The 25,968-nt window shown below is 37.7% G+C and overlaps 1 protein-coding gene across 1 annotated transcript in view; it reads left to right on the plus strand.

Moving 5' to 3' along the window:
* The first annotated feature begins 8,046 nt into the window (after positions 1 to 8,046).
* Positions 8,047 to 25,968, plus strand: part of NAT10 (N-acetyltransferase 10) — a 31,004-nt gene continuing 13,082 nt past the window's right edge. Inside the window, exons 1-13 of the mRNA XM_039356879.1 lie at positions 8,047 to 8,369; positions 9,369 to 9,491; positions 11,484 to 11,575; positions 13,054 to 13,225; positions 14,202 to 14,324; positions 15,129 to 15,190; positions 16,069 to 16,183; positions 17,248 to 17,355; positions 17,816 to 17,949; positions 18,765 to 18,858; positions 23,317 to 23,415; positions 23,846 to 23,982; positions 24,897 to 25,021. Of these exons, the coding sequence (XP_039212813.1) occupies positions 9,384 to 9,491; positions 11,484 to 11,575; positions 13,054 to 13,225; positions 14,202 to 14,324; positions 15,129 to 15,190; positions 16,069 to 16,183; positions 17,248 to 17,355; positions 17,816 to 17,949; positions 18,765 to 18,858; positions 23,317 to 23,415; positions 23,846 to 23,982; positions 24,897 to 25,021 (1,369 nt within the window). The 5' untranslated portion in view covers positions 8,047 to 8,369; positions 9,369 to 9,383. The remainder of the gene's footprint in view (positions 8,370 to 9,368; positions 9,492 to 11,483; positions 11,576 to 13,053; positions 13,226 to 14,201; positions 14,325 to 15,128; positions 15,191 to 16,068; positions 16,184 to 17,247; positions 17,356 to 17,815; positions 17,950 to 18,764; positions 18,859 to 23,316; positions 23,416 to 23,845; positions 23,983 to 24,896; positions 25,022 to 25,968) is intronic.

The following is a 25,968-nucleotide window of genomic DNA, read 5'->3' on the forward strand; positions in this document are numbered from 1 at the left end:
CCTGTATTCCTTAACATATCTTCAATGACTGATGAAAGCTCCACAGGCACATTCTTTGAACAGTTTTTTTTTCATTCTCAACACTTAAAGATGATCCAGAAGTTTGTAAGATATTTATCCAGTAAGGACATGCATTTATCTGACTTGTTACAATCATCAGGCTCAATGTTGTCAATTTATCTATATGGGTGTTGTAAAACTTTTGAACCAGCAGTAAGAATTGCATGCATAGTACTTAATGAATCCTACACAAGAATTCATGAATTAGTTCAGAGCGTAGTTACAAGAGTCTGCTTCTGTGAACAGAGCCAACCTGTATAAAAGTACAGGTTAATTAATCACATTGGGATTATAGAATTACTGGGTTTTTTTTAGGTTAGCAAATACTGTTCTTTGTGTTTAGTTGACAACTTTTCCTGATACTATATATGGTAACAAAAATATAGACTCCTCAGTTACGATAATTATGTTAATTCTTTGAGAATATTCTATATTATTAGTATTTGTAGGTACTATTAATGAGAAAAATATTAATGGAAAATAATTTCAAATATAGTATCAGAAACCAAAGGTATTTGGAAACCAAACAAGCAGATCATGTATTTTATGTGATGCATTTTTTTTTTTAAAAAAATCAAGATTACCCAATGTGATTTAAACAAGCTGCTGTGCATACAAATTTGTCAATAACTATAAGCAACTCTCTTGCTAGCTTTAGATTGGGAAATGAGGCATATAACAAAATTAATTTTATTCTTGGAACATTACTTCCAAGGCAGATTTAAAGCCAGAAATATCCTTCCTTAAACTAAAACAAAAAGTATGTAGAATTGCAGGATCCTTTAATGGCACAGAACTTGATATCAGAATCAAGTAATTCATAAACAGAATTGAGATGACTTTTTAAAGGATTAGTTTATCTGTTGACTTTCATGACAAGTTGGCAATATTGAATATAGTATTTGAATTTAAACAAACTAAATATAATTTTTAAAAAACTAGAATTAATTCCCTTAAATATTAGAAGATACATTGTGTTCTCCAGATTTACTCAGCACAGTCAATACGTTATGAGCACGAGTCCTGCGTGGTTCTGTTCTCAGTCTAGCTGTAGTCTACTTTATGTTCCTCGGTTATTAGGTAATAAAATATAGAAATAGTCATTCCATTGTTACAACTTGGAGAAAATCCAAATATTAAATAAAACTGCCCTGTTTCTGGTGGAAAAGCTATAAGTCAGTGTTTCTCAACCTTGACAATTTTAAGGCATGTGGACTTCATCACAGCATTGCTGGCTGTGGAATTCTGGGAGTTGAAGTCCATATGCCTTAAAATTGTCAAGGTTGAAGAACACTGCTTTAGGTCCAAGCCATTTATGGGCAGCTCAGAAGATTTGCCAAGGATAGACTTCATGATCTTTATCTCCTGTTTTCATCGTGACAAAGAAAGAAGCCTTATTTTGTGTTAGTTATTTATCTTCATCCAGGAATTTGCAGAGTTCCATCTTCGCTTGTAACAATCTGAATCTTTTTTTTGGGGGGGGGGGAAACCTCTCATTCATGGAAAATGCCTAGATCAGTCCCTGCAGCTTTCTTGGTAAGGTTTTTCAGAAATGGTTTGTCATTACTTTCTTCTTAGGGCTGAGAAAAAGTAATTGGCCCAAGGCACCCTGCTGGCTATGTGCCCAAAGCAGGAGAGAAACTCACCTCCCAGTTTTTAGCCTGATGCCTTAACCACTACATCAAACTGGCTCTCAAAATCTGTATTACAAGGAAGCAAATAGTGCAGTTTCTGGTCTTACATTGTACAGCAAGGGGATTATGGGGGGCTTATGTTTGTAAGTGTGTGACTAGTGTGTATTGCTCATTCACCTACCTGCCATTGCTTGTCTCTCCTATAGTGGAGGGGAGGTAGTGGTGAGGAGAAAGAAGTAGCAAGAAAAGGACTGCCTCTCCACTGTGCTTCTACACTGTGCCTCTCCACTGTACTGCTACTCTTCCCTTTTCTTTAGCTTTCTTACCAGTAGTGCTACCTTCACCGTCATCTACCATCTATCTATTTTTTTTTTCCATTTTCATTGGGTGTCCTGATGCTGCCACTGGATTCTCCAATTATAATTTACATGTTAGTAAACTGGTATGAGGGGAAAAAAACCCTGAATGTATGTTTTGAATGTAGCTAAGCTGCTTCAACAATTTTTTCCAACCTGGTCTCAAGTGGAAATGAAAGATGTAGGACATTACAAGATGTTGCTTCAAATCGATTTTGGCTGACCAGTTGGAAACGTTGCCATTGGGCTAAGTTCTAATTTCCTTCTACACTAATGATAAGATTCATATAAATTGGAAGTTGCCTGTTTGTACAAAATTTCACAAGAGATCAACAGAGGCTAAATTCATTTGTAAATTTGAAGTCTCATCTAGTAATGCATGTAACTTAACCAGATGGCAATCAGTGGAGGAAAACCTATCGGAACATAATTTTTTAATTGGGTAGCTAAAAAAAAAAAGTGTTTTTGTATTACTTTTTCACTACTTTATATAATAATTCAAATCTCTGTGTTCAGTATTATCAGTTTATTATCCTTTAAGTCTTTTTCATAAGTAAGCCAAACAGCACATTTTGAAATTGTGGGCTTTTACTGTATCTGAATAGTGTTAAGTCAAGCATACCATTATAGACATTGAAGCTAATGTATTTGAATGTTAGAGGTTGTTAGAAAAATGAATTTAAAACATGTTAAATCTTCAATATATACATCAAGTACAAATAGGACAAATTTGGCTTGATGTGAAATTACATCAAATATATGAGTTTTTTCACTTCAAACTGTAAGATGTTTGAGTTGATACCCAATGGGTTGCATCTGAGTGTGCATTTTAAAAAATAGTGCTGATATTGTTCTACTGAAGTATTAATGGTGGCAAATAGCCTTCAGACACACTGATAACTGACAGCTGAATTTTTATAAAACTGCTTCCAATAATTCAATTGTTGGTTCACATTTGTTTTTCTTATATAATTTATAGTTATACATAAATAACTATTTTCCTTGTTCTAAATCAGGGGTGTCAAACTGCCGGCCCTCAGGTCGGATGTGTCATGCCAAAACCGCAGCCACCCCAGCTCCGGCAATGGGGAAAAATTCACGATACAGCATGACACGTCATGTGACGTTGCGAGTTTGACACCCCTGTTCTAAACATTGCTTTTTCAGTTTTCACATAACATACCTGGTTTAGAACTGTTAAACTCGTGTATTAACTACATTTAGAATATGAAAGGCTTTTTAATTATGTGAGAATATAGTGTTCAAAACCAAATTCATAATACAGACCTATGCAAATATTGTGAGTTTTAAAACTTACAAATTTGAAATTCGTGATTGAGGTAGATATTACAATCCAAAACTGGAATTAGTGCCTATATAGTTCCTTTGATTGCAGATCTAAATGGAAAACAATTGCCTTTTATTATTCCAGTGAAATATGACATTTTTTATTATTTTTTATTGCAAAATGTGATTTTTTTTTCCAAATTTGAGTAACATTAAGATCATTATGTTTTATTTTTATATGGACACCACTAGCACTGGTAATTTTACATTAGGATGTTGTCCAAATACATTCTGCTTAGCATGTGTAATTTAACGTCCAAAGTAACAGAATGAATTGTGGCTGGCTTTAAATATGGTATAAAAATTTATATGTATAAAATCAAACATGCAGATTTCTACCTGCTTAACATAGTTAAACTGGGTTGCAATTATGTGTACATTTTAACTGCAGAAATCTGGACTGTGAGTATGCTTTTAAACAACAAATGTAAAATGGGCATCTTTCAAAAATGATGCTGAGATAAAATTGCACAACGTGAAGATTTTAAACTGCATCTGAAAAGGAATGGTTTTAACTATCTTTATAATTGTTTTAAGAGATTTTTATCAAGCAATAGCTACTATCTTGAATATTACAAAATGCAGTTAATGCAGTGAACTCAGAAATTGAAGGACATTTAGCCTAAATGGACCACAATAATTTTGCAGGTGAAAGAGATTGATAAAGGGTGTGAATTAAATGCTTCTCTTACAGTTTTGGATCAGCATCAGATTTTCTCCAGATGGCTTAAAAGTAGATATACATTTTTTTATTGTTTCAGGGTATTTCTATCTGAAGAGAGAAGCCATGTTGTCTCCTGAGAAGTGGTCAATTTACACCTTACATGAGGAAGACGCTTTGGATTCACTGTGTTCAAATACGTTAACACTTATAGCAATGCCTTAATTAGTATCTTAGAGTAAAATTTACTCTCATATCGAGATAATCTGACTTTTGGAAAAATCAGGCCATTATTGCTAAATTTTGGCAAAATACTGGAAACTCAATATGATTTGTTTGCTCATTTATGGATTGATCTCTCTGCCTCCTCAAATCTGAGAATCTTATCCACGTATCACGTATTACACACTTGTAACATTGATAATTACTGTGTTTCTTAATGTGTTTTGATGTTAATTGTTGGCCTTGAAATGACAGATGACCCACATAATAAACAGTTACTGTAAAAGTTGCAGCATCAACTGACAATGCCAGCTCCATCACTTAACTGTTTCAATGCATAACGCAACATGCAGCTTTCAGATCATGTATTTATTTCTGGTTGTCGTAAAGATCTGATTATGATAAATTTTACAAGACATCTCACTTCTCATTAAGTCGGAAATCTTAAGTGGATTAAAAAAAATTCAAATACAACCAGCATGTATTTTATAATCCATACCAAAATGATATAAGCTAAGAACTTCATATAAAACAAAATTATATTAATTTATTGTTCACAGTCCAAAGTATATAGAGCAACTAAGATATCTGATTGGTAGTTTTTTTCAAATATAGATAGAAATTCTACCTACCTTGCTGACATGTCTCCCAGTGAAAAGCCAAAGAAGGTATTGCAGGCCCGCATGATGGGATAAGGTATAAGGAGGCATTTGTATGGGGAGACAACCATCAAAGGTTGGTTTAGGGAAAAGATCTGGGTTCTGATCAAGTGCCCATCCAGTTAAAGAACATACTCTACAATAACAAAAGTTTTAAGGTGTTGATTCTTTGTTAATACAGTGGCAAGTTAATGGCCTTGGAAATCCAGTTAAAAGGAAGATCCCAGGTTAAGTACTGGAGGTGGTAGCGTATAAATGCTATCCTTGCACCACTAAATTTTCACCAATACTAGAAAAATTTCAGTATCCTTATAGAACTTGAAGGACTATTGCCTATCAAGTTGTTTTTAAAACAGTTTTTCTTGTAATAAAATTACGTGAGACATGTAGCCCATTACAAAATATTGCTTGCTTTTTCCTGTTACTTTATCTACTTTTCTGTTGAAACAATTGCTGCTGTTGTTTACCTTTGTTCATTTTCTGGCAGGTGGTCACACTTTCAAATCTCAGGGGTACAATCTTATTTTTTCTTTTGAAGAATGCTTCTCTGACAATTCTTCAGATACTTGAAGACTGCTTCCTATCCTCAGTTGCTCTTCTGAAAGTTAAACCTATATTCATTCTAACCATTGGCTTCCATGCTTCTCATCTTGCTAGCCATGCTCTGAACTTGCTCCAGTTTTTCATCATCTTTGTTGTAACTGTGATGCCCACATTGAAAACAGTATTCCAAATAGGATCTGATTAGGGCAGATAGGGTAGAACATTTGCTTTCTGTTATATGGATTCAATACTCCTGTTAACGTAGATAACATTTATTTTTATTGGCTGCATACACTGCAGCGCTGTTTTAATCTGACAAGAACATTCAGATCCATGTGTAGTACTGCTAAACAAGGCCTCCACTCGTTCTATACTTGAGACTTCCATTTGTTCATCTCAGTTGCAGAATGTTATCTTTCTCAATTTTTTTAAAAATGGCAAAATTAAAAAAAATTAACTTCAGTAAGACAGATAATTTATAGAGAAAACTAAAAGAAAAAAATCCATATAACTCAAAACAACTATATTTAGTCCTTAAGCTTATAATTAAATCTAGACTATATCATGTTATTTTTAGAAAAAAAAGACTGTAAAAATATTCTGAACCTAGCCCTTCTAATCAAGAGAATACGTTTTCCCCTATTACGTAGCATCATCTTTGTCATGCCACAGTTTTGATAGAGCCAAAACATCCTGAGATGACAAATTTTATATTTTAGGGAAACAGTTGGATATCATATTAAGATACCTATATTATTTCTTCCCAAAATTATATAGATTTATATAATAATTGAATCCAAACACGACAGACAAGACCAGATATAACTTTCAAAAAAATTACTCATACAACAACAAAAATATTTGATGTCTGGCCTTTTTAAAAAATTGAGGGGTCCAATATATATGAAATAATATTTTTAAAAATTCTAATGAATTTCATGTTTAAACAGTAAGTATATTGCATATTTTTTAACATCTGGGCTCATTTATTCTCCAGAACTGCATATTCTAGTTCATCATTCCACAATTCAAGTATATAACTTTCATTTTGTTTTTTTAACTCCTTAAAAAATTGGTTTTCATTCAAGTGCTGCATCTCTTAAATATCTCTAAATTGCAGGTATCTTGAAAGCTACAGAATCATGACTATACCATTTAGTTAACATTTCCATTGTATATACCAAGTGAATATTATAGTTAAGTTTATCAAACTTACACAATCCATTGCACTTGCCTCACTCTTAACTTATAAACAAAGGAAATGTAGAAATATTGATATTCCTCCTGCAATATAGGTTCAATAATCTTGTTATCCAATCTCAATTCCAATCTCAATTGGAAGACCATTAAATTGGAAGTTCATCTGGACCAGGGACCTTTGTTAGTTTCCTAGGTTGCAGTGTCTCTTGTGATTTTTTGTAATGCCAGTGGTTGTGCTAATGTCTTATCTTCCTGAGAAATTTCTTCTATTCCAATATTGCCCAGGGCTTCTCTTATCACATTTCATGTTACCACATGTAGCCCATTGCTGAAGCCTGAATAAATCATTGTCCATTTTCTTTAAAAAATTAGCTTCATGCTTGCGTTATTCACAAACTCCCCTCAAATGTTTTCAAGTGGCATAGAACTTACCAAAATAACAGAATAACAGAGCTGGAAGGCACCTTGGAGGTCTTCTAGTCCAGAGGTCCCTAATCTTTTGGGCACCAGGGACTAGTTCTGTGGAGAGAGGTTTTTCCTCGGACCGGAGGGTGCATGGTTTTATGTGCTAACTGCATCCCACTGATGGGGCTTTGCTTGTTTGTGCAGACCAGTTGCTGGCATGACGCGGACCGGTACTAGTCCCCTGTTCTTGTCCACCTCCCTGCTCAGGCAGGAAGCCCTATACCATTTCAGACAAATAATTGTCCAATCTCATAAAAACTTCCAGTGTTGGAGCATTCACAACTTCTGGAGGCAAGTTGTTCCACTGATTAATTGTTCTCACTATCAGGAAAATTTCTCCTTAGTTCTAGGTTGCTTCTCTCCTTGATCAGTTTCTATCCATTGCGTCTTGTCTTGCCTTCAGGTGTTTTGGAGAATAGGTTGACCTTCCTCTTTTTTGTGGCAACCCCTTAGATCATTAAAATAATATATATGAAACGTGTGCAATATACGTTTGAGGGAATCGTCATCCTCAAATCATAGTGCGCACAGCAAGATGAACTGCCATGGTACAGCAGCAAAAAGCTGCTTTATGCAAATAAATTCGGCGCATGAGACCGCCACAACCTTAAACGCGCGTCTCTGCAAAGAAGCCTTGTTTAGAATGAATAGTCCAACTCGGGGCCAGCACTTGGGACGCATTTTGAAAAAGCTACACGAGATCGGAGCCGTTGGCCTTTGAGTGGCAGACAGCCACGAAGAACCTGCCAAAAGAAAGCAAGGGTTTATTATCGTTAGCATCAGTAGGGCTCGTTACTGTACGTATGACTGAGCGTATTGCTCAGACTTGCCGAAGTCGTAACTTTACAACTTGACCCTACCGTCGCCCCAGTAGACTGCAGTTGAGCAAAGCTCCTCCCTTTCCGGTGCCTAAGCATCTGGCGGAAGGCAGCGTCCGGGCGGAAAAGCTTTCCCCAGGCTTGGAGAGACCCTTGTTTTGTTTTCCGCAGCCCGCATCCAAAGGCGGGCTAAGGTCTGCTTTGGTTCCGTCGCCCTCCTGCTCTCCCACCGCCCGGCTTCACCCGTAGCTAGCGCTGCTTTTTCTCTTGAGCGGGCCATTCTTCAGTATCCTTCCGCTGTGTTGCACAGCCCCACATGGTTTTGCACGTGGGAAGAGAGTTTCCATAGCCAACCGGATACCCTTCGCGCGTAGACTGGAGTGAGAAAGGGAAAATTCGGAACGGTGAGAAAACATATTGGGTTTGCGGTTGGATCTGGAGAGTATTCAAATTACTTGAGAAAGAGATTACTGCTCGATCCTGTGTTTTTCCCACCCCAGTTTCCCGAGTATATATATTTTGTCTTCTGTAGCCAGCAGTTACAGCATATCTATTCGGAAATAAGTTCGATTGTTTTCACTATTGATTTCTACATTGCTTTGCGTATCAACATATGTAATCTTTGCTATGGAAATCTTCCACCTCATTTCTAGGCTATTCCAAAGTTTTTCCCAGCGTTTTTACCGTATTTTATTTTCACTACAATATTTACCACTGATTTTTTTTCTCTATCGAGTAATTATGGTGCTCTCCAGATTTGCTGGGCTGCACACCTGCACATCTAGGAACTGGGATTACTAGGAATTGCAACCCAACCTATCTAAAAAACAGTTTGGTTGAGAAAGATCGGTGTATAAGATTGCAGCCATAAATATGACATCTGTGAGATTAAGACCTTTAACTTGGATGTTTGTTTGTAGCTTATTAGAGTCAGATTTCTAATTGCAGTCATTCATGAATCAATGAATGGAAAGATAAGTTTCACTTAAAAATTAGTAAAAATAACATTGTATTTTACAGATCCCCTGAAATCTGTTAATTTATTATTTGTTAAATCCCTAAACCCCTTGTTAGAGCCTCATGCCTTTTTTGTTCCCAAATATTTTCTTGATAAATGCAACAGCAGGATGTTGAATCTAAATACATTTCCTAGGGAAAAAAACTCCATTAGAAATAAGAACTTACATGGGTGGAAACATACATAGGGAGCAAACTATCCTTGCCTTAATGAGTCCAAAAAGAAGCCACACTAGAATGCCTTTGAATTGCTTGGATGAGTAGAAATGTGCACAGCAACATTGAAAAATGAACCCTTTGAGAAACATTTTATCACCATCTGTCGCCTCTGTCTCAACTGAGATAGTACGCAGACTAATTTGTTATAACTTCTACCAACTTCACAGGAGCTGTCACTAAAAATGCAGCGCAAGAAAGTGGATAATCGTATTCGGATCCAAATAGAGAATGGAGTGGCTGAGCGACATAGGACCCTGTTTGTTATAGTAGGGGACCGTGGCAAAGATCAGGTGAAGTATAGCCATGAACTAGATGTACATTGTGTGTGTTTATATCAAAGGAACATGAGCCTGAATCAAAGACTAACTTCCCCCAGCAAGAAAGAAAAAAAGTCAGAAAAAGATGTAGGAACACAGAAAAATAAATCCTTTAAAATGACCAGGTTCATTGTCTTCTTCTTTTACGTATTACCAGTTTCAGCTGAAATCAGTTTTAAAAATCCCCATATATATGTTTGTGGTCATGCATGCACATGTGGGTGCGTATTTGTAAAAGAAAGGAAAGAATTACTAATTTCTCAATCAACTGTAAAACAATTATCCTGTTTATACAATTGATCTATTCTCATCAGCACCTACAAACACTGCTACTTGATATATAGACACCTATAAGAATAGAATAGAATAGAATAGAATAGAATAGAATAGAATAATAGCTTTATTGTCACTGTGAATGTACACTAATTGGCATACATTAAAATTAAATTTCATTGCATACAGCTCTCAAAGGGTCACAACCTCCGATTATACACTACATAAATATGACAAAAATAAATAAATACAGGATTATGTATATACCCATATATATTATATGACACAGAGAAACAACACAGTCTAGTTTGGATTATGTATACATGTGCATGGTGAGTAAAATGAATCTTGCAAGTTTACCACACAGCATAGCTGTTATAGAATCTGGTAGTCCTGCTAGAAATACTTCGAAACCTCCTCCTAGAGGGGAGCAAGAGAAACAGACTGTAAGGTGTGGGGTCTCTAACAATACTTTGAGCTCTAAGCACATGGTGCTTATAAGCAGCATCCTGAATACCAGGAAGCAAACATATTCCTCTCCCTTGTTCTATGGAGAGAAGGAAGAAGGAGAGTAGCTGATGGCAAGGAGGGAAAAGAAGTTGCTGCGTGGAGAGGAGATGACAAAAGAGATGACAGGGCAGGAAAGGGGGCAAAGGAGAAAGATGGTACCTAATATCTCCTGTTTAGGTATTCTAAAAAAATGTTGACATTCAATTTTTTTTTTTCAGTTGGTGGGAATCCTTATTCCTATTGGGATTGGGTAACAAACTTGATGTGCATATAGGGCACATGGAGTTATCCTTGCTTTCCATCATACTAAAACAAGGCGTGGAATTAAGCTTGCAAACATTACTAGCCATTGTTCTTTCCCCACTAGCTTTTTGCAAGCTGACACAAAAGAGATAGGGAGGCTGCATTTTGACATTGGCTCCTAATAGCAGCATTTCTATGTTTGGTGCAAAACCTTTTGTAGTGGTTTTTTTAATTGCTGGGCTGAGTAAAAAAAACAACAACACAGTCTTCCCTCCTGCCAGCTGCCCTTCCAATCCTGGTCACCAAGCTACATTTAAATGCATGGATCATTTCCTAGGACTGTTTTCCTTACATCACCTTTTTATGGATTTCTTCATGTAGAAGAAATATGTGCAGTGAGTTGCATCTTTGTTTATCTGTACAAGGTTTAAAAGCATTGCAAGTATTGAGATCTGTCTGCAGTCTGCTAATTCGCTTGCTTGAGGAAGTTTTAGTGGCAGAAATGATTTTGAGTTGTATTATTTTAAATTACGTGTATATCCTGAATTTCCTCTAGTGAATACAAAGCAGTATATGCAGGGATAACTTATTGTTTATCCTGAAGCAGCCACCACACGGAAGTAGATTGGGCCGAGAGATGGCATGCTGCATCATGGTTAAATGAACCATGATTTTCTCAAACCAGTTGTTATTGAAGTTGGCTTGTGAATAATTGGATTATGCAGAAGATAAAAAGGTGCTTCAGAATGAATGAAGGTGTGAATTGATCCACAGTTCTTTAAACCAGATGTGTCTTATCCTGAGATTGCCACATGGAGGTTAATTGTCAGATGAAAAGTTAATTCAAGTCTTTGAAGTTTTCCGATTCAGTTCACAAATGCTGTACATATATTCCCTGCAGAGGCAATAAGCATCATTCTTGGTTTTGTCACCTGGCAGGTGGTCATACTTCATCATATGTTGTCTAAAGCAGCTGTAAAGGCTAGACCCACCGTGCTGTGGTGTTACAAAAAAGAGCTGGGCTTTAGCAGGTAAAGTTGTTTATATTTCCTTCTTGCACTTTATAACAGGTGGTAGTTTTAATTTATAAATCTCTGGAAAGATGCACAGTGTTTCTTCATGCTCTCACAGTTGCATCAAGGGCATTACAGTCCCATGCTTAACTTGCTTCACAATATCATCACTGCTTGTACTGCTTGCTTAAATTATCTTGCCTTTGGCTGCAGGGTCTGCATAAGGCCCTTATACACCTTTTCAGTACTCAGTTTTACAGGTACAGTATATTAATTTATCTTGGTACTTACCACTTGACTTACCACTATAATTTAAAAATTTAAATTAAAAAATTTAAAAATACCCAGTTTAACAATCTTTTTTTGCAGTGGTTGTTAAGGGCATGGTGTGGTCATTAAATGAATGCCATAGTCATTAAGTGAACACTGGTCATGAAGCAAATGCTGTGGCTGTGGCACAAGCACCATGGTTGTTAAATGAATGCTGTGGCTGTTAAGCAAGCCGATTGTACCCAATGAATGTTTTTCCTGAAAACCAGAAGTAAACGGTGATTTCCATTAAAAAAAAATAGTAAATCGGGATGGTCTGAATAGTGAGATGAGCGGCGTATAAATTTAATAAACAAATTATGGTCATGTGACAGAGGGACACTGCAGATAGCCATAAATGTTATAGACATAAATGAATCTAATGCATGGCTGGCTCAGGAATTCTGGAAGTTGAAATCCACAAGTCATAAAAGAGTCAAAGTTGCCTACCCCTGGTCTAATGCTAAATGCCCAAAATGCATTCACATGACCACCGGGGGTAAGGGGGAACTGTCAGAACTTTGAAACTAGGTTGTAAGTAGTTCTGGGGTGCTTCACCATAACTCCGGATGGTTGTCAAGCTGAAGGATACCTTTATCCATTTACCTTGAGTGTTTTTTCAGATAGCAAAATTCGATATTTGTCAGTCTAATGCATATATCAAATGTAATGAAGGATCCAATACTTCCAGTATGTCATAGGCCTTCAAAGGTGATTTGCCTTCTATTGAGAATAAGAATGTACATAAAACATAATTTGATGTTATTGCTGAGTTTTCAATTAAAAACAATTTCATGTCCTTGCAGTATGTATTAATTTAAGTTGCTTTTTCTCATATATTTTAATGTTAATTTTAATCACTGGTTTAGTTTTCGTAGCAGCCAAGTAAAGTACCTAATGTGCACATTGGATAATGTGGCCTAATTGATTTTGTTTTGCTTGTAATTCCTAATCATAGCACATATTCCATGGCTTTTTTGTTTTTTTAAAATGCTCTTTTAAGTGCCTGTTAACTCTGCCTTCCTCCTGAATCACAGTAACATTGTCATCTGTCATGCATCATGAGATTAAAACTAAGCTGAGATCATTTGAGATTCCTCAATGTTGCAGTTTAAATATGCATAGGGTTATGCTTTGACTCTAATCATTCTAAGAACTTTTACTTTAATGCCTTTTCTCACTTTCAGCCACCGTAAAAAAAGAATAAGACAGTTGCAGAAGAAAATTAAATCTGGAATGTTAGATCTAAAGCAAGATGACCCTTTTGAATTGTTCATAGCAGCCACAAACATTCGGTATTGTTACTACAATGAGACACACAAAATTCTTGGGAACACCTTTGGTATGTGTATACTCCAGGTAAGAAGAGTGTCCTTGCTACAAATCATTTGATCTGGTTGCCTGTTTCCTGCATCACTTTATTCAAAATGCCCCAAATATTCCTACAGTATATCAGGTATATTTGAAAAGTATTTGAAAAGTTTTATTAAAATTTTCAATTAAGAGCAATTTGAAATATCTTTGAAATGCAGTCAGCATAAGTTGATTTATTAAAGGTTTAGTGAAGACATTTAGATAATATAGGATAGTTTTTCTTTTGTCTGAATTTGGGAAGCACATGTGGCTTCACTTACAGCTACTAATCCTTTTTGTAGCTCCCTAAGCACACACTGAATGATGAGGCCAAAGACTTGCAAACTCTTAAAAGTTTGAGGCCTCCATTTCACTCTTTAAAAATCCCCGGAGCACCAAGAAAATACTGATTTGTCTTGGTTTGAGGAAGTGCTGGTTTTGGTTTAGAAAGTGAAATAAGTGTACTAAACAATCTGTGTTCTATCTCAAACTTCACCCTATAGCAGTTGAAAGTCAGACTTAAAGAGAGTCTGGTCTTGGTCATAAGGAAGTTGCCCATTCTTAATCTGAAGTGGCTTCTAAGATCCTGGAATGTTGTGAACTTTGGTAGGCAAAATAGAGTACGGTAGTTCACTGGGGTGTTTAACACTGTAGTCAGTCATGCTGGTAAGGGAAGAGCAAAGAAAGAGAATGAGCAAGTATATATTTTTCAGAGAGAAAAGATGATGGTTTGTAAAGATAATAAGGGAACACACAAGAAAAAAGGGTGCTTGGTTATACAGCAATTCTTTAAGAAGGGGGAAAATTCAAGTCCACATAAATTCCAAATGTCTGAGTTTCTGGTTAATTCTGCTCTAGACTAGATTGCTAATTGCAAAAGTGATGGGTAGAAGCCTTATCTTCGTTGCGGTGGGGACGGTGCTGATAGAATCTGAGCACACCTGGAAACTATGTAAATTTTCTCCATCTTCTTCTTCTTCAGGACTTTGAAGCCTTGACTCCAAATCTCCTAGCTCGAACGATTGAAACTGTGGAAGGGGGAGGTATCATTGCAATTCTTCTGAGAACAATGAATTCCCTGAAGCAGCTTTATACGATGACCATGGTACATTTTTGATTTATAAACTGGTCTGTCGTTCTGTTGAACTCTATTAATGTAGCTGTACAGAAAGGGAAATATATGAGCTGCTGCACAGACCTTAATTTGCTTTTATTAAAAGCTTTATTCCTCAACTAATTCTTACTTCTGTTCTTTATAAAATCTCCTGGCTGTAATAAGCATTGGATGCCTTGTTCACATTTCACAGCAGAGGGAACCTTTTCCAGTAGAGAGCTGGTTGGTGGTGAACCATGGGGCTCATCTTCCTGGCTGGGGAATTCTGGGAGTTGAAGTCCACACATCAGAAAATTGCCAAGGTTGAGAAATGCTGGATTAAAATGTCCAGCTAAAGAGATACATTCTCTTGGTAGTAGCAGTTTTATGGCATTTACACTAAATCCATGGCAATCCTGTTTCAGGAACAGCTCAGTTCTTCATCAGGGAAGTAAGCTGTTTCAAGGCTAGGCTTCTTTGAAGGACAGAGGTGTTTTCTCTTCCCACAGGATATTTGAGAGGCCAGGTTGTTTGGGAAAGCTCCCCTTCTGCCAGGGTATTTGGAAGCACCAGAGTGGACTACACATGTATTCTTGTGAATAAGGCATATAAATTAAATCAATTCTTTTCTTGATTTATTGTTTTCCCCAGAGTCTTGGAAAGGGCTAAACTTAAAATGTTAGGAATGTAGCTGTTAGAGAAATGGAAGGTAGTGCAAGCAGTCGGAGGCTACATGGCATTTGACAACTGTGTCAAATTGTATGGATAGTACATGGCTATTCAGGTTTGACATCAGGATTCTCTTTTTTTCCCCAGGATGTTCACTCCCGCTATAGAACAGAGGCACACCAGGATGTGGTTGGCAGATTTAATGAAAGGTAAGTTGAGCACTTAAACCAGGTAGCAAATCTGCAATTTTGGAAATTTAATTTACCATACTTGTTTTATGCATTGTTTGAACTGAACAGTTTTCTCATACAAGAAATGGTTTCACTTCAAAATGTTTGCTACCCTCTAGTGGTAACATTCAGAATGTATGTATTAAATTCTATTTGATTGAGTGATTGATTGATTGGGCTTGTTTCCCCTGCCCCCTTTCCCCCCCCCCCCCAAAGTCACTATGGTCAAGGGACTTGGTGATTCGGAATACAACCTTACAATAAAACATCCACAGAATGAAATTAACATTGTTCTAATAAAAAACAACAAAATAAATCCCATCCATAGTGAGAAAAAAAAAACAATGGCACCATTTCACTCTTCAAAGTCTTCCAAAATAATTCAGAATTAGAAATGTATAGATGCTAACAACATGAGCACCAATTGAATTTCCAATGAGAGGCTACTCCATAGCACAAAGGCCTTATGGAAAAGCAAGCTTGTGAGTCTTGGGTCATTTTGCCCTGTGAAAATTGCCCTGTGAAAATGGGGATCCATTATCAGTTTCGTTTACACTATGAAAAATGGGCAGTTTATAGAAGACAGTTCTGCAGGTATCCCGGTGCAATCCATATAGGGCCTTACAGGTTACAACCAATCTCTGCCACCATCAAGTGTCAGAGAACATGAATGAAATGTTCATGTTGAAAGGAACTATCTCTACAGGATTTTTTGGCGTCAGATGTGCTCTGTTGAAACACAGCTCTTGAGGCACTTTGCCCTCAGGATGATATACAGAGATGCTGCAAGAAGAGAAGTTTTTTTGTGCATTGAGATTCTGCTGTAATGTTGCTATTTTCTCACTTGTCTCCTGCAGGTTCATTCTCTCTCTGGTCTCTTGTAAGACCTGTGTAGTTGTTGATGATCAGCTGAATATCCTCCCAATCTCCAGTCATGCTGCAAACATTTCAGCTCTGCCACCCCGATCACAGGTACGTTTAAATAATACATGATAATGACCAGCACTTCAGGCTCTCATGTGAAATATGTAATTATTTGGATTTGTATTTAATTGGGATATTTAATATGTAGTAGAAATGGACTTGAAAAAGAATAGAGGTATTTCTTTTAGCTTTCTCTCATTCTGTGTCAGGTCAGGGCACTGCTGTTCTTTATTCTAAACACTGGGCTTAGAAGCTGTTTTTTCAGTAGAAGTTGAATTCTAAGTGGTATCTGGAAAAAATGTACGAAAAATTATAACAAATAAAACTAAAAATGCCTATGCCTATCCTTACCATGACTTAATTTGGAAGAAAACTGTTATACTCCTCACAAAAGGCAAGTCTCATTCTAAAAATCTGAATAAACTTTTCAATTTAATTCTAGAACTGCTTTTCAAATTTTTGTGGAAACTGATGCATTTCTTGTCTATTTATAAAAATACTCCTGTTTTTCAGCCTCCTTTGTTGTTGCTCTTATTTAATTTTCTGTCATCTTACCATTTATTCCTGTACCAAAGATGCTTTTCAAAAGGCAACTGGATTTTCTTGATTTCTTTCTTTAAAAATGTTTCCCTTCTCATCCATGAAGCTTCTTCATGAGAAGTAAAAAGTTTTCAAGGCCCCCCCCCCTCCCCAGAAAGTCCAGTTGCCTTTTGAAAAGCATCTTAGGGACAACCATGACCTGGATGATTGAGAATCTCCATAGACTTTTATTCCTGTAGTTCCTATATAACTGTTCTGTTTCAAGGAATAGTTTTGTGAGCATTGCAACCACTTGGTTACCATCTAGTCATCCTTACATCCTGCTCTGAAGGATTGGCTGGGGGGCAAACAAACCTACCATCAAGAAACCACAGTCACAGTATAGTTTGATGAATGTTGTCATCCTCTTTTGAAATAACATTCCAAAATTGAAATTAAAAATTGTTCGAAGCATATGCAATAAGGTCAGTTTTCCCTTTGCACTCAGCTCATGTTTAACATAACTGGGATTTCCATATATTCTTCTCTTAGAGATGCTAATTTGGATTCAGACAGCTGTTTTCCTCTTTTAGGAAGAGAGCCAAAGTCCTCGTGATGTGGAATTGAAGGAGCTAAAGGAGAGCTTACAAGACACACAGCCGGTTGGCACATTGGTTGATGTTTGTAAAACATTGGATCAGGTAAGCTTAAATTCAGATTTGGATATTATCACTACTAGATTTTTATCCCACCTTTTAAAATATATTTTGGTTAATTCAAGGCAGCGACATCCCGAATATCTTGCCTCCTATTTTTCTCACAACAATAAGTTTGTGAGGTGGATCAGGCTGAGAAAGAATAACTGGCCCAAAGTCATCCAGCCAGTTTTCATGACTAAGGAAGGCCCAGATTCGCAGTCTCCTCAGCTACTACACCAAACAGGCTCTTCTTATCTGTATTACAAAATACATGATATACTGCAGATATAATAATGTCTTCTTTAGGTTTACAGAATCCAGGTTGTTGACAAAAACCAAAATACATTGGGATTAAATTAATGTTGTACAATTCCTATTAATGCTTTCTCTTTATGTCTATCCTCATTGATGTCCTTCTCCATCCATAATCTCCTGTTTTGGTGGCTTCTTTCCTCCCTGACAGGCAAAAGGAGTCCTCAAATTCATCGAAGCCATTTCTGAGAAGACCCTGAGAAGCACTGTGGCTTTAACAGCTGCCAGAGGGCGTGGGAAATCAGCTGCTTTGGGATTGGCAATAGCTGGAGCAGTGGCTTTTGGGTAAGTTTTTCCTAGATGTTATATTTCAAGAGGGGTTTTGCGTGAAATGGTCAAATTTAAAGAAAACAGTTGGCAAACGCTTTGAGCTGGTGGGTACGTTTGGAAAATTTAAAAGCATGTTGTGAGTATGGTCACAAAATAAGTGCTGAGAGAGGACCTGCCTATTCATAATATATAGTTATAAAGGTCAAAGCAGAAGTTATGTTAAGTAATTATTTTTTGTTCCTTTCAAATAAAAAAGTCCAGCCTCCAGCCTGCACAAGTTAAGACTCCCCACACACAAAAAACATGAAAATCAATAGACATAAATGCTATAAGAGAATTATTATTACAATAACTGACAGACTGTATTGTTGTTGGTGTTGTTGTTAAGTCACTAAGTTGTGTACAACTCTTCACAATCCCATGGACCATAGCATGCCAGGCCCCCTGTCTTCCACTGCCTCCCTGAATCTTCCTAAACCCATGCCCATTATCTAATCATCTCATCCTTTGCTGTCCCCTTCTCTCCTTTTGCCTTCAATCTTTTCTGACACCAGGGGAAAGCAGGAAAGCATTTGGTGTCCAAAGTATTTGTGCTTCAGCTTCAATATTTGTCCTTCCAAAGAAAAGTCAGGGTTGACTTTCTTTAGGAGACAAACTGTATATCCTTTTCAAAACTTACTGTTCTATAGTCTCTTAACAATTGGAGGATTGTATTATAAATTATATTTTTAATTGATTTGATGTTTCAAAGGTAGAATGTTAAAATTTGCTTCTGGCATTTTAGTAGAGGAAAAAAGGTGTAGCATCTGTTCTTTTTTTTACATATATAGCTATTCCAACATTTTCGTCACATCTCCAAGTCCTGATAATCTTCACACCCTGTTTGAATTTGTATTTAAAGGCTTTGATGCTCTACAGTACCAGGTAAGATGAAGCAATATTGGGGAGTCCTTGGTGCTTTCTGAGCTTACAGATGTTTCATTAAATGGTAACAAAATGTCTGCAAATAAACAACCAAGCTCAGAGAGCACCAAGGATTCCACAGTTCAATCTGAGCTACAAATATTATCTTCTTTTGAGGTGATAAAACGTCTAGAGCAGGGGTAGGCAACCTTGGCTCTTTTATGACTTGTGGACGTCAACTCCCAGAATTCCAAGCTGAGCCATGCTGGCTCAAAAATTCTGGGAGTTGAAGTCACGAGTCATAAAAGAGCCAAGGTTGCCTACCCCTGGTCTAGACTATCTCAGTTTGCCAAACGTTTTTCCTGCCATATGTTACTGCCAAATTTCTCTCTTTCCCTGTCTTTGTTTAGTTTTGTTTTGGGGGGAGTGTGCCTTCGAGTCAGTTTTTGACTCTTGGCAACTGCCTGGACTAGTCCCTGGAGTTTTCTTGACAAGTTTTATCAGGATTGGCTTGCCATTACTTTCTTCTTCCAAGGGTTGAGAGAGAGTGGCTATCCCAAAGTCAGTCACCCAGTTTCGTATCCTGGCTTTAGCAAAAAGAAAAAATGTTTATGCAGTAGGCAAGCAAAATTTGGGCAGGTTGTGGGAGTGTGGGGGTGAGGCTTGTCAAGCTTCTGGGTGGGAATACAAACACTGCATTTCAGAGTAACGTATTTTTAAAAAACTTGTAGGAAAGAAAGAAAGAAAGAAAGAAAGAAAGAAAGAAAGAAAGAAAGAAAAGTTATAATAATAATAGTAAAGTTGGAAGGGACCTTGGAGGTCATCTAGTCCAACCCCCTGCTCGGGCAGGAAACCCTACACCATTTCGGACAAATGGCTGTCCAGTCTCTTCTTAAAAACTTCCAGTGTTGGAGCATTTACTGCTTCTGGAGGCAAGCTGTTCCACTGATTAATTGTTCTCACTGTCAGGAAGTTTCTCCTTAGTTCTAGGTTGCTTCTCTCCTTGATTAGTTTCCACCCGTTGCTTCTTGTCCTGCCTTCAGGTGCTTTGGAAAATAGCTTAATTCCCTCTTCTTTATGGCAGCCCCTGAGATATTGGAATACTGCTATCATGTCCCCCCTTGTCCTTCTCTTCGTTAAACTAGACATACCCAATTCTAGCAACCGTTCCTTATATGTTTTAGCCTCCAGTCCCCTAATCATCTTTGTTGCTCTTCTCTGTACTCTTTCTAGAGTCTCAACATCTTTTTTACATCGTGGTGACCAAAACTGGATGCAGTATTCCAAGTGTGGCCTTACCAAGGCATTAAAGAGTGGTATTAATACTTCACGTGATCTTGATTCTATCCCTCTGTTAATGCAGCCTAGCACTGTGTTGGCCTTTTTGGCAGCTGCAGCACATGCTGGCTCATATTTAAGTGATTGTCTACTAGGACTCCGAGGTCCCTCTCACAGTTACTACTATTGAGCATGGTGCCACCTATGCTGTACCTGTGCATTTGGTTTTTCTTGCCTAAATGTAGAACCTTGCTTTTTTCACCATTGAATTTCATTTTGTTAGTTAGTGCCCAGTGTTCAAGTCTGTCCAGATCCTTCTGTATCTTAAGCCTGTCTTCTGGAGTGTTGGCTATTCCTGCCAGCTTGGTGTCGTCTGCAAATTTGATGAGTTCCCCATCTATCCCTTCATCCAAGTCATTGATGAAGATGTTGAAGAGTACTGGGCCCAGAACAGAGCCCTGGGGCACCCCACTACACACTTCCCTCCATATAGATGCAGTTCCATTGAGGACCACTCGCTGAGTACGGCCGGTCAGCCAGCTACGGATCCATCTGGTGGTGGTTCTGTCTACCCCACATTTTTCTATCTTGTCAAGTAGTAGGTTGTGATCTACTTTATCAAATGCCTTACTGAAGTCCAAGTAAATTATGTCCACAGCATTCCTCTGATCCACTAATTTTGTCACTTGGTCAAAGAATGCAATAAGATTTGTCTGGCATGATCTATTTTTGACAAACCCATGTTGGCTTTTAGTAATGACTTTGTTTGCCTCTAGGTGTTCGTTGATTCGTTGTTTGATTATCTTTTCCAGGATCTTCCCAGGTATTGAGGTCAGGCTGATAGGTCTGTAATTTCCTGGATCCATTTTTTTTCCTTTTTTGAGGATGGGAACTACATCAGCTCTTTTCCAGTCCTCTGGTAGTTCCCCTGTGTTCCAGGATCTTTGAAAAATATAGTTCAGTGGCTCCGATATCACATCTGCCAGTTCCTTGAGAACTCTGGGGTGTAATCCATCTGGTCCTGGCGATTTGAACTCATCTAGGCTGGACAGGTGCTCCCTAACCATTTTCTTGCCTATCTTAACTTGTGTTTCTGTTTTGTTTTTTATGGCACTATTTTTGATAGGTTGGTCTGTTTTTTCCCTTTGTGTAAAGACAGATGCAAAACACGAGTTAAATAGTTCTGCTTTCTCCCTGTTGTTTGTCACCTTCTTGCCACTTCCACCCACTAATGGACCAATCGTTTCCTTCACTTTTTTCTTGTTTTTTACATGTTGAAAGAAGCTTTTTTTGTTATTTTTGACTTTGGTCGCAAGCCTTAGTTCATTTTGAGCCTTGGCTTTCTTCACTTCATCTTTGCAGGCTCGGGCTATTTGCTGATATTCTGACTTAGTTATGTTCCCCTCTTTCCACTTTCTATACTTGTCCTTTTTATCTTTCAATTTGTCAGAGAGTTCTTTATGCAGCCATGCTGGTTTCTTTTGAGAGCTGTTGTTTTCCTCTTTGTTGGTATTGTGCTAGACTGTGCTTTTATTATCTCATTTTTCAAAATTTCCCAAGCTTCTTGAGTTGTTTTCCCCTTGAGGATTCTCATCCATGGAATCCTTCCCAAGCCCTCTCTAAGTTTATTGAAATTAGCTCTCTTGAAGTCCAAGACTCTAGTTTGACTGTGTTCTATTGGTTGTGCTTCTATAATGTTGAATTCTAATATTGCATGATCACTTCCTCCCAGGGTTCCTATGGCTTCAACACCGTCTATCATTTCAGGAAGACTTGTTCGGAGAGATGGGAGCAGATAAGCAGAGGGAGGCAAGAGAGGAGGAGTTGGGGAAGCAAGAGAATGAGCATGTTTGTGCACAGACAGCTGAGGAGAAAGTGTAATTCGAGTAATCCAATACCACTCAACAGCTTGAAAAGTACCAAGGGATGACTCAGAGACTTGGTCAGGAACATGCAGAGGTCAAAATGAAGCAGAAGTCAAGAACAAGAATTTACTAATTACAAAGCCAGATGCCAGAGTTGCTTCTAGCAATGGAAGGCAGTCCCTGCACAAATGAAATCTCCCTACTGAGCGTGCCCAGCTTAAGTTTTCCTTGCTCAGCAGTTGCCAATGAGAAGGCATGATAATCTTTCCACTTTCTCACAAGGCACTTACTTTGCCATGGTGTAGAATTCCGAGACCAGCAAAATTTGCCTAGCTGAAGAAGGATCAGTGTTGGCTGAGGAGGGACCTAAGAGGGTATTTGTCATGGTTCCGATAGATGAGATCAACTAAAGCAGAACTCTGAGGCTTGAATTTTCCTCTAAGAACATGTTTATTGGTTACAAAGTATCAGCACGGTCAAAAGTGAAACCAAGACTAAAGTTCCCTCTAAAAGCAACAATATTACAAAGACAATTCCCACCCCATAACCTATGCAAGCAACTGCGTTTCTCAATAGAATAATTTGGCAGGCTTTCTGACACTAGGCTCAACCCCCCCAATCGAGGGAACAGAAATGACCTTGGTTCCCATGGGATAGAGAATTGTTTAGGCTAGCATAAAACATCTCATTCCTCCAGCCCCCGCCCCAATCTTGTGGCAACTGAAAACAAGCAAGATGGCTTCAGTCAGATTCGTTGCAGGTTTGATAGTATTAGTATTGGATTCAGTGATGTTGAATCAGTAGGTGCAGCATCCACTGCGACCTGATCTGCCTACATCTTGGATCCTGGCACTGAGGCCCAGACACCCAGATTGCTTTGTGCATAAGGTGGGACTAGAATTTACAGTCTCCCAGTGCCTTTAACCACTACACCAACCGGGCTCTCTTTTCTATCTTGGCCTGTATATGTCATTGATTTCTCTGATCTTTACTGATCTTTTCAAGCCCAGCAACTGCCAGATGTACTGGGTTGCAGTCCCCAACTCAATCAGCATAAATAGGCTGCTTGTGATTTGTAAATTTCCCAAGATGTGAATTCTGTTCACCACTTTGCTCTTTACTCCAAACAGCTTACATCCTATGACAGTACCTTTTAACACGATCCAACAGCAGCATTTGCCTTTCCTAGGTCATTGGGGAAGATTCAATAGATAGATAAAAATGCGAAATCCAGTCTAAACATTTAGCTGGCTGTGCACCCAACCATATTATGTCAAGCAGTGGTATGGATAATATTTAATTCATTTTTCATATTGCCCATTATGTCTATTTTTAGGAACATTTGGATTATGAGATCATTCAGTCTCTCAATCCTGAATTCAGCAAAGCTGTTGTCAGAGTCAACGTGTTTCGAGAACATAGACAGACCATCCAGGTATTTCTCAATGTTCGGGGCCTAAAGAATTGGGCATTTGGATGTTTTCTTCTAATGTTCTTCTTTGATTCAACAATTAAAGAAGCCAGAATTCAGCACTTTAGCAATTTCTAGCGATATGTGAAGGGCTTCTGAACAGGTCAGGATTGGAAATCACTTTATAAGTAAGGGTTCATCAGCCTGAATGAAAAGTAATGCTTCTATTCATTTGTTTTAAACCTGGTTTTCTACTACATGTGAACATGGGCTGTATAGTATTTTTAGCTAATCCATTTGATTTGCAGGTATAGCTCATTTATTATTACTTTGGATAAAGGGAACTAAGCAAAATGAGACATTTAAGGGACTCTAAAAGAGTTTATTTTTGTTGCCGAGATACCCTCAGAAGTACCCTTAGGATTTCTACCCTTTCCATTTCCCTTTCCCCCAGTATATCCATCCTGCTGATGCTGTGAAACTGGGGCAGGCTGAACTTGTGGTAATTGATGAAGCTGCTGCCATTCCACTTCCTTTGGTGAAGAACTTGTTGGGTCCTTATTTGGTTTTCATGGCTTCTACAATCAATGGGTAAGGTTTACTGGCCAAAATGATGTCCAAAGGCTGCTGATCCACAGTACAGGTTTCTGAAGATTATGAAAAATACACTTTTTGTTGTTGTTTTGAATCTCAGATGAATATACTATGTTTCATCTGTTAAGTTAGTGAGTTCCTTCCTCTAAATATTTTGAACTGGAATTAACATTCAGTGATATAAAACACCTGTCTCTGATGGCAGTCAGTTATGGCTGAGTCACACAGGCAGTTGCCATTGGATGATAGAATCAACAAATAATAAGCATTCATGAATGTCTGGACCATTAGTAATAAGTAATTTTTTTATCTATTTGGCAGGGTTATTTTCATATTATTTCCTAGTATTGTTCAAAAACATCCCACCCCAATCTGCTTATGTAAGTAGTTGCAGTTTTGGTGTTAAGAAAAAATTACTAAATATTTGAGTTAAAATAAAGGTTTAGAATTGCTATTTCAACACTCTGACTTATTTCAGAATTGATAATAGCAAAACAGGAGCAAAACTTTCTAGAGTTTCTTAATTGATTAATTTATTATTGTATCCCAAGTTAAGTGTTGTCTGTTATTATTCCTTCAAGGGCCACCATTTTCTTTGGAAACAGATTAACACAATTGTGCAAATTTATGAACAATGCATTTTGTTCTTTTCTATGTGGTAACATAAACTGACATTTGACTGAAACGTTGCATGCATTCCAATGCTTTTAAGAATTTCTGTTTTTCCTCAAGTCTTAAAAACAGAATAATAACATACCTGGCATTTTGTCCCTATGACTTCAACATTTCCAGAAATATTACATCTTTAGGACAGAATTTGGATTAATCTGCTGGTATCATAAGTTAAACAGCTGCTGTGCTTGTTCCTTTGTCTGGTCCCATCTGACTGTTCTGTCTGTTGTTTTGAATAGATATGAGGGCACCGGCCGTTCCTTGTCTTTGAAACTGATCCAGCAGTTACGACAGGAAAGTGCACAGGCCCAAGCCAGTGTAACTGCAGAGAACAAAACAACAACTACAGCTAAACTGTCCTCAGGTATTTCTCTGAAACTAAAACCTCCAGTACCTAAGATCGTGGCTGCATTGCTTAACTGAGAATATGCAGAAGAAGGTCACTGTAAAAGACTTTTTAAGAATATGCAGAAGAAAGTCACTGTAGAGAATTACAGGAAACTGTCACTTTCCCCTCAACTGTCTTTGATCTTAGGATAACCTTCAAAGCAATTGAACAAATTGGTGGGTCTGCTTTCTTTGATAGGTGATGGGTTTGTTTGTCCTTCAGATCCATCGGCTATTGAGGTTAGGGTTCCACACATTTACTGATGTAATGTAGATGAGTTAGACTTTTGGCTTGTCAGATTGTGTATGTTCAGGCAGTGTGGTTTGCAACCCATAGGGTTTATAGTTTAGCATGTTGTATCAAACCGATCAATTGTGGATTAGTTAAATTATCTCTTAAAAACTGTGACTTAACACAATATACGTGCCCAGTCATTAGGTTAGAATATGAAAAGTTATAATGTGCCACTTAAGACTAAGAATAAGGCTAGGAATAATTCTAGAGCAGTGTTTCCCAGCAATGCTGGCTGTGGAATTCTGGGAGTTGAAGTCCTCATGCCTTAAAATTGTCAAGTTTGGAAAACACTGTTCTAGAGAATACAGGTAGTCCTTGACTTACAACTTCAATTGAGCCCAAATATTTCTGTTGCCAAGTGAAATATTTGTTAAGTTAATTTTGCCCCATTTTATGACCTTTCTTGCCACAGTTGTTAAGTGAATCACTGCAGTTGTTAAGTTAGTAACACGGTTGTTAGGTGAATCTGGCTTTCCCATTAACTTTGCTTGTCAGAAGGACGCAAAAGGCAATCACATGGATGATCCTGGGACACGGCTGCCGTCATAAATATGAGCCAGTTGTCAAGCATCCGAATTTCATTCACGTGACCATGGAGATGCTGTAATGGTTGTAAGTGTGAAAAATGG

Source organism: Crotalus tigris, unplaced genomic scaffold (assembly GCF_016545835.1).
Source record: "Crotalus tigris isolate CLP2741 ecotype Arizona unplaced genomic scaffold, ASM1654583v1 scf7180000018831.1652172, whole genome shotgun sequence".
Taxonomy (NCBI): domain Eukaryota; kingdom Metazoa; phylum Chordata; class Lepidosauria; order Squamata; family Viperidae; genus Crotalus; species Crotalus tigris.